The sequence below is a fragment of the Cryptotermes secundus genome, unplaced genomic scaffold (genome assembly GCF_002891405.2).
Source record: "Cryptotermes secundus unplaced genomic scaffold, Csec_1.0 scaffold1066, whole genome shotgun sequence".
NCBI lineage: Eukaryota > Metazoa > Arthropoda > Insecta > Blattodea > Kalotermitidae > Cryptotermes > Cryptotermes secundus.
Window position 1 is genome coordinate 1 of NW_019738984.1, and position 9864 is coordinate 9864.

The 9864-nt window shown below is 39.4% G+C and overlaps 1 protein-coding gene across 1 annotated transcript; it reads left to right on the plus strand.

Annotated features, from left to right (window-relative positions):
• Positions 1 to 4: 4 nt before the first annotated feature.
• LOC111871545 (titin homolog) lies at positions 5 to 6746 on the plus strand (the record flags this gene model as incomplete). The annotated part of the gene is made up of 1 exon (XM_023864715.1): positions 5 to 6746. A coding segment is annotated over one exon (5532 nt), but the record flags the coding sequence as incomplete, so codon positions are not given.
• Positions 6747 to 9864: the final 3118 nt, after the last annotated feature.

Below are 9864 nucleotides of genomic sequence, written 5' to 3' on the forward strand. Positions count from 1 at the left end.
GAAGCTGGAAGGAGAATTCGAAGGAACGCCAAGATCAAGGGATGATTACATTCCTACAAGAGGCGACCGTGCCGACATTAGGAAACCCATTGACAATCTTCAAACTGAAGGGCAATTTGAAGGAACTCCAAGATCAAGAGATGATTATCAACCTACCAGAGGTGACAGGGCAGATGTTAAGAGACCTCAGGATAACCTCAAGCCGGAAGGACAATTTGAGGGAACCCCAAGGACTAGGGACGATTTCAAACCGACACGTGGTGATCGTGCTGATGTCAAGAAACCTAGGGACAACCTTCGACAAGAAGGACAGTTTGAGGGAACGCCGAAATCAAAAGATGACTTCCAGCCCACAAGAGGTGATCGTGCAGATATCAAAAAACCAAAAGACAATTTGAAAACTGAGGGAGAATTCGAAAGGCCTCAGCCTCAGGAATATGGCCCTGGGGATCGAGCTGAAATCATTAAGCACCCAGACAACCTCAGATTGGAAGGGGATTTTGATCGACCCCAGCCCCAAAAGGTAGGACCGGCAGAAAGAGCTGACATCAAGAAACCTATAGATAACTTGAAGCTGGAAGGAGAATTCGAAGGAACGCCAAGATCAAGGGATGACTACATTCCTACGAGAGGCGACCGTGCCGATATTAGGAAGCCCATTGACAATCTTCAAACTGAAGGGCAATTTGAAGGAACTCCAAGATCAAGAGATGATTATCAACCTACCAGAGGTGACAGGGCAGATGTTAAGAGACCTCAGGATAACCTCAAGCCGGAAGGACAATTTGAGGGAACCCCAAGGACTAGGGACGATTTCAAACCGACACGTGGTGATCGTGCGGATGTCAAGAAACCTAGGGACAACCTTCGACAAGAAGGACAGTTTGAGGGAACGCCGAAATCAAAAGAGGACTTCCAGCCCACAAGAGGTGATCGTGCAGATGTCAAAAAGCCAAAAGACAATTTGAGACAGGAGGGTGAATTCGATGCTCACAGAAGTCGAGATGATTTCTTGCATGTGAGTGGTGAGCGAATGCCTGTTATAAAACACGTGGATAATTTGATATCTGAAGGAGATTTTATCGACAGCAGAACAAGTGATGATTTCAAACTCGTTAAAGGTGAACGTGCCGAGATAACGAAACACTTGGACAATATAAAACTGGAAGGAAATATAGAAATTTATCGGTCAAGAGATGATTACAGTACAGGCAATACAGACAGAGTTGAAATCAAGAGATACGAAGATAATCTTAGAATGGAAGGTGAATTCCTTGACTTGAGGACGAGAGATGATTATAAAATATGTGCTTGTGAACGTTCTGAAGTGAAGAAATATGACGATAATTTGAAACTAGAGGGTGAATTTGGTGGACCCAGGACACGTGATGACTATAAGCCAGTTCAAGGAGAACGACCGGAAATGAAGAAACATCCGGACAATTTAAAACTTGAAGGAGAGTTTATTGATGCTCGGTCCAGAGACGAATATGTCACCACTATGGCAGAGAGAATGCAAATAATTAAGCATGAAGATACTCTTAAATTGGAAGGAGAATTCCGTGTGCAAAGGACACGAGATGATTTTACAGGATTGAAAGGAGAAAGAGCAGAAGTTACAGTTCACAAAGACAACTTGAAAGTGGGGGGAGAATTTGTAGAACATCGGTCCCGAGATGATTATAAGTTTGTAAGAGGGGAACGAACAGAGGCATTCAAGTATGAAGATAACCTGAAACTTGCTGATGCCGAGTTTGGTGGAACGAGAACTAGGGATGATTACAAAACTGTGCCTATTGAACTGGTGCAACCAAAGAAACACGCAGACAATCTCAAAATTGAAGGAAATTTTGAAGGTAGCCCACTTTCTAAAGAAGATTTCAAGCCCGTTCAAGGAGAACGAGCTGAGATCTCGAAACATGAAGACAGTCTCAGAATGGAAGGAGAATGGGAGGTACATCGATCTCGCGATGACTACTGTGCTGTGAAAACAGAAAAAGTAGACATAAAGAAACACGAAGACAATCTGCGGGTTGAAGGGGAATTTGTCGATCATAAAGCCAGAGACGATTACAAACCAGTCAAGTTTGAGCGTCCTGATATCAAGAAATATCCTGATAATCTCAAACCGGAAGGTAGGTTCGTAGGCTCACGTACAAGTGATGATTTTCAACCAAGGAAAGGAGAAAGGCTAACACCTGTAAAACATCCAGACAATTTGAAAATGGAAGGCGAGTTCATAAGGCCAGAAGACAAGAAGCCAGTTGTAGGGGAACGGGCTGAAATCAAAAAATATCCTGACAATCTGAAACCAGAAGGTGACTTTGGAGGCCCAAGGTCACGTGAAGATATGACTCCCCAGAAAGGTGAAAGGCCATCACCTATTAAACAGCCTGATAACTTGAAATTAGAAGGCGACTTTGATAGACCAGTACATAAGAAGCCAGGGTTTGCTGATCGTCCTGATATAGTAAGACATCCAGACAACCTAAAACCAGAGGGAGGTTTTGGTGGCCCAAGAACTCGGGATGATTTTACACCTGGGAAAGGAGAAAGGCCTTCACCCATCAAACACCCAGACAATTTGAAATTAGAAGGTTACTTTGAGAGACCGTTAAAGGAGGCACCTGGTCCTAGTGATCGTGCTAATATTGTCAAGCATCCAGATAATTTAAAACCTGAAGGAGAATTTGGAGGGTACAGAAGTAGGGATGATTTCACACCTTGCAAAGGAGAAAGGCTGGAGCAGGTGAGGCATGCAGACAATTTAAAATTGGAAGGTGATTTTGAGAGGCCTAGTAAAGTAAAGCCTGGACCAGGGGAACGTGCTGACATTGTTAAACATTCTGATAATCTCAAACCTGAAGGAGAATTTGGTGGTCCCACATCCAGAGAGGATTTCCAGCCAAAGACAGCAGACAAACAAACACCCATTAAACCAGCAGACAACCTTAAGATAGACGGTGAATTTAGTGATCATCGCCCTCGAGATGATTTCAAACCCATTCACGGTGTAAGACCAAAGATGAAGAAACAGAGTGATAATCTGAAGCCTGAAGGAACATTTGAAGGGTACAGAACACGTGACGATTTCAAGCCTGTGAAGGGTGACCGATCACAAATTGTGAAACACCCAGATAACCTTAAAACTGAAGGGGAGTTTGAGGCAAGTCCTATATCAAGGGAAGCCTTCAAATATGTGAAAGGTGAACGCAGCGAAGTTAAAAAATACCGTGATAATTTGAAAGTTGAAGGAACATTTGATGACAAAAGATCCCGAGATGATTATACTGTTGTAAGGGGAGAAAGAGTCGAGGTAAAGAAACATGAAGATAATTTGAAGCCTGAAGGCACTTTTCAGGACACAAGAAGCAGAGATGACTATAGTGCAATAAAAGGTGAAAGAATGGAGGTGAAGAAACATAATGACAATCTGAAGATAGAAGGCAAATTTGAAGGCAGAAGGTCTCGAGATGATTTTAAAGTAATGCGAGGGGAGAGAGCTGAAGTGAAGAAGCACCCTGATAACCTGAAGGTAGAAGGAAGCTTCAGTGGGACTCCCAGTTCAAAAGATGACTATAAATCAGTTACAGGTGAACGAGTAGAAGTCAAGAGGTACCAAGATAACCTGAGAATTGAAGGTGAAATAGAGATACATAGATCTAGAAATGATTATAATGCCATTAGAGGCGAAAAATTAGAAATAAAAAAATACGAGGACAATCTGAAGATTGAAGGTGACTTCACAGACAGTCGTTCACGGGATGATTATAACCATACTGGAAAAGGCGAGAGGTTGCCAATTAAGAGACATCCTGACAATCTAAAAATTGAGGGAGAGTTTGAGGGGTCACGATCTCGAGATGACTACCGGCCAGGCAAAGGAGAGAGGCATGGAATAAAGAAACATCCAGATAATCTAAAAGTTGAGGGTGAATTTCATGGAAGCCCCAGATTTAAGGAAGACTTTAAACCAGGAAGAGGCGACAAAGTAAACATCAAAAAACCTCAAGATAATCTAAAAATTGGTGGTGACTTCCAAGGGGTATCATTACAAAAGACACAATTCAAAGAGGTGAAGGGAGAAAGAGCAGAAATTAAGAAACACACCGATACACTGACTGTGGGAAGTGGAACTATGGACATGAAAACTACTAGCAAAGATACTTTCCAACCAAAGAGAAAAGATTCTGTACCTGCAGCAGGTAGGTGTACTGGAACTGCCAACAGAAAACAGCATATGCAGTCACAGATAACTCTTGGAGATGATCATGTTTACGTGGCAGTGACCAATAAGACATTATATGATGCATCAAATAAGTCAGCACATGAAGACAAGACCCATAAACAGAATCAAAATACCAAGAGGTCTGCCGTCTCCACAAAAGAAACAAGAACAGAGGCTGATGGAACTACCGTGACAGTGACGAAGGAAGTCATAGGACAGGAGGCCAAGGCAACTGGCACTAAATCCTTTCAGCAACAAAGCATTACCCAGGCTATCAGTGGTACCTTGGGTACACAATCTTCATCTAGTACCATACAATATGAAGCTAAGAAACCTGAAATGTTATCAAAACAAAATGACATTTCTGATTCCTCTAAATCAGTCCACCTGTCAACAGCTAATATTTCTGATAAAAAATCTCATTCAGCTGAACTACACACATCAGCTGAATCAAAATGCCAATCCACAAACATCCAATCCTCCACTTTTGAAAGGAAACATTGCAAAACCCATGCCAACAGCAGTGAATTTAAACAAGCCATCAGTGGCTCTTCTGACAACAGCATTCACAGTACCGTCAGTGACGTTGGCATTAAATCAGGTAGTCATCACAGGAGAAGTGTTATAACTTCTTCCTCTACTGATGCTAGTAATGCAATTCTCCATCGAAAGAGCACAACAACCTCAACAGAAGCTCTGCATACTATCTCCTCAGCTGCATCAGCTCAGAGGAAAAGCATTTCCAACCTCTGTGAACTGGGTCAGTATATCAGCAACTCTTCACAGAGCCAGGACAGGAGAAGTTTAAGTGCCCTTCACAGGCAGGGTGTGTCCCCTGGAGAAGTACTTCACCAGCAGAGAAGTGGTCATGATGTTTCCACCACCCTATCCTCATCTGAGCAACAAAGTCGTCAGGGAGCTGTTCAGAGAAGCTCGGCATGGTCCTCTTCATCCATTCAGCAACTGCAGCAACATACACGCTCAGAGAGAAACACGAGAAAGGATAATCTGTTTGTTGGAGATGGAGCATTCCATGGACAGAGTGAAGCAAGGGCATATGGTAATTTCCACACCAGTACTGGCACAACAGAGCGTGTTACTCAAACTCGACATGCCAACACTTCCCATATAATGCTTGGAGATCACTCTGCTTCCTCCTCCCATACAGCTTCCTCCTACAAAAAAGAATTTGTCCCTAAGGTTACAGGACCTTGTCCTGCCACCTTACTTGAAACAAAAGAGCCTCCATTTAAACACACAAGAGACACACAGAAACATCGGTTTTACCTGCCAGTTGTTTCAAACTAGACTGTGAAATCATTACACAGATATATATGACATTCTCATGCATAATTCTTGTATGCTATCATACACAGTCTCACATCATTATGTATTGTACTCTATATACTCTAGCTCTCTGATAATTTTTCGGTTGATGATATATGATTTCTAGAGAAAATGCACTTAATTTTCCTTTACTATTTTCATAAATTATATGGCTTCCAGTCCATTCTTACACAGATTAATTTCTTTTTTTAATACAGCTTGAACTACAGAATATATAATAATTTACATTGAATCATAATACTCTTGCATTATATATAACTGCCTAATACAGTCACATTATAATACTATATAATACATCTGCAAATATGCCATGAAATTAAATCCATGGTCCCAGATTTTGTAAACACTGGTGAATGGTCCTTCATATACACATATCTTCAACCTTAACAACCAGCAGTAAATCTGTGATAGCAAGCCTACAATCCCTTGTTTTGTGTTTTATAAATGCCTCCAAATTTATACAATACTGAGATGTTACAGCTTCAGATTAATGTATTACATATATAGCAAATTTTTAATCACAGAATGGTGAAAGCCGTTATTTTAATAACAGAACTAAAGTGGTTTTGGAAGGAAATATTAAGACGCTTTTGAAGTTATACATATGTCAAGATCATTTTTAGTGTGTATATATATGCATGTGTGTGGCAGCTTGAGTGACATATATATATAGGTAAATATATTCCTCATCATAGCATGAAGAATTTTTACACACATATTTTACTGCTTGAAAGGGTGTAATAATTACACAGACAATTTCAAATTACATTTTACCACATTCCCATTGGTTTTGACTTGTCACACAAGAAAATACCTGCAAATTATATTCAGTTGGAAACTCCGAAATAAAAACTTTTGTAGAAATAAATAAGAAAAACAAGTTATGTTTATGAACACAAGACTTTGGAATTCGTTCAGTCATGGCTTCTAATAGCACTTTTGTTTTTACTCACCATTCATATTTAATTTTATGTCTAATCTTTAGGGTTTTGTTTTGATACAATGCACTTGTTTGTTATTTAACAGCTTAATTTTAAAAGTATGATTACTTAAGTTTGCAACATTTCAATGTAAAATATGTTAAAATATGGACAACTAATGTTCATGTCATTATATCTGCTTCCACAGTGTCTGATGATGTTAAGATTCAATAAATTAATGTAAATTACAAGTTTTCTTTCCTTAATCTTTTAAGAGTCTTTGCGGGTAAAGGGTGGCTGGTGCGTAAGGCTATCCACCTCACCACCATCTGTGAGCTGAGTGTCCATGATCTGTTACAGGGATGGATTTATCCTTTTTTTAAGTTTTTTTTATAGCTTTTGGTTTTTACACCACCATGTCACTCAGAAAATGAAGTTGTGTCATAAATGTGCTTCACTGCATAAACCATGCACTAGCATGTTCCATATCAGCAGTCAGCTTATAATAGGAAACACAAGTTTCGTAATTCAGCAGTCCAGAGCTATAGTGTCCTATGTATCATAGAACATCTGCAAGTTCTGCCAGCACTGAAAGACTAAATATTCCAAATTAATCTGTTCACTTAAAGCAGGAGATCTTAACCTTTTAAGACAAAGGACAACATTCACCCTTTCTTTTCACTTCATGAATTGTCAGGTTATTTAATTTACTGACACTTCATTACAATTTCCCAAAAATATACATACAACACAAAAGTTCAAACATTACTCAATAATTATCATATACAAATCGGTTGATTTGTCAAGATAGGGACCAGTGTGAGGCTCTTATGTACATGGTAGTGGACCTTTCAGTTCTGTATAAGGCTGAATAACTGAGCAACTGCTAGCTTTTCAAGAACGACACTGCTCAAAGGAGTTAGTTATTTTTATCAGTTATTCACTTACAATTAAATATTTAATTTTCAGTTTCATAATCTGAATGATGCAATATTACAAAATAATACATCAGGTACACAAAATCATCAGTGGGTTGCATATGGTCCACTGGTTGAGAACTCCTGAATTAAGTTCTTCATAATTGGCATTCTGCTTGACACTTCCCAGTAAGATAATAAGCTTACAGGACAAGTGTCCTGACAAATCTTTTATACACTGTATTCTAAAATAACTTTATACTACTGCACTGCATGTTGTGTATCATAGATGTTACTGCACTAGTAGTTAAGTGAACATCTGTCACATACGTGAACCACAATTTTTTCAGTGGCCGTAATCAGCTTTAATAATACTTGACTGATATTCTAAAATATACAAGTAGCTTTAATCATTGGATATTTAAAAGAGATGTTTTAGCTACTATGTTTATTCAAGGCATACAGGGAAAAAAAAACTACAGCACTGGATTGCAACATTATCCTTTTTTTCCCCTTGGCACTACAGGCCCAGTGGGCCTAGGCCTACCTCCATGAACTTCTCCGTTCACTTCGGTTTTTCTAGATCTTACACATACGGTAGGACTCCTTGGGCGAGTGATCAGCTCGTCGCAAGGCCTCTACCTGTATACAAACACAGATAAAACGCACACAAACATCCATGCCCTGAGTGGGATTCGAATCCACGATCCCAGCTTCCAAGTGAGCGAAGACAGTGCATGCCTTAGACCGCCCGGCTACTGAGATCGGCATTGCAACATTATAGCATCATGAATTATGTTTAGGTTGCAGTCTTCGCAGTATGACACCATGTCATCTTACAGTTGGGTACAGAATATAACCCACTTTTATTCTGAAGATGGAGGCAGCAAGCTTTGTCAGAACAGCTGTAATCCCTTACTAGGCTATATAGTACTATAATCTAGATGACCACAATCTAAATTTTTCCTGCAATCAAAATCTGAAATCTCATATTAATTAGATTATCTGTAATATTTTTGTAGTCCTTCATGAAAATAATTGATGTCTGCACTTGAAAATCACTGAGCTACAAAAACAGGACATGAGTTTAGGTACATTTGTTCCTGTGCTTAATTAACCACTGCACTATAAAGCTGTACGTGAGAAGAGATGCACATTTTCATGCATTCTTAATGTCAGCACTGGCTGGAAGTACCAGCTTCAGATCTGACCACTTTACCCACGGGGAATGTACCCTAGTGACAACTGGATAGGATGCTGGGCAGCCCCCAGAGCATTCTGGATATGCTGACAAAGAGAAAAATCCATTCTCCTGCTGGAAATAAAACCCTGTTCAACCAGCACATAGCCTAGTCATTATACTGACTTAGTTATCCTGGTTCTGTACAATCACTGCCTATTGTACACATATCTATAACAAGTATACCCCATGCATTCTTAATCAGCTTCACCATTAAGTGGTGATTAGTGGTCAGTCTGTGCTTTTTTTTTTCCCCAGGGAAACCTCTCTTGCCTTACTGGCACTCAGATAAGATGCTGGGTGAGTGCCAGAATCACTCTGGATATTCTTCATTCATTCATTCATTCATTCTTATTGAGAGAAAAATCATCATATCAGTGCCAAAATTCAAATTTCAGTCCTCCAGTTTATCATACTACTAACTGAGGTATAAAACTTTTGTCGCAATGTGCCTTCTCCTTCACACCTAAACACCGTTATTTCCTCTTCACCATATTAAATGAGGATTCTGTTATCTCAGGCTCCAATTGGAATTCCTGGAGAGACGGAAACATGTGTCAGGATTGCATTGATGGGGGGAGGGCTAACAGTGGAGGACGAGAGTAATAGTGATGATTATAATGAACATATTAAAATTATTTTTACCTGAAAAATAATTAGAGATTCATTTTATTAAATACTTCGATCACTGGTTCAATAGTTCATTAAAGTCAGAGAATGCAATTACAGTTCATTCATTCCACAGTTTAATTACATATTGTCTCTCAAAACTAGCAAAACTGTCACACAATTTTTTATCCACGTAAATCTCGTGCCAGGGGAGTGGGCATCAATGTTAACTAATGACAAAAAAGAAACTATTTTTTCATATAAAAACGCAGGATGACAAATAGTTTCCTCTACCTTTGACCAGCTAAGAACGATTGAACGAATTTCACCTTCCAGTACTCAGCTTGTCATATAACTGAAAGGGTCTTTGGCAAGGTTCAGTTGCCTTCAGTTATACTGTTCAGGTTTTTACCCCGTGAATCTGACTTTGATCATATAGAAAGTGGTTATGGACTATATACTATTTAACTATCACACTTGTGCTCTTTTTTTTTTTAAATTGAATTGCCTTTCATATTGAAAATATTCTAACCACGAGAATGCATATCAGAACTGACCAATGAGACATATGTGGACATTTTAAAATAAGACAGTCTTGCATTC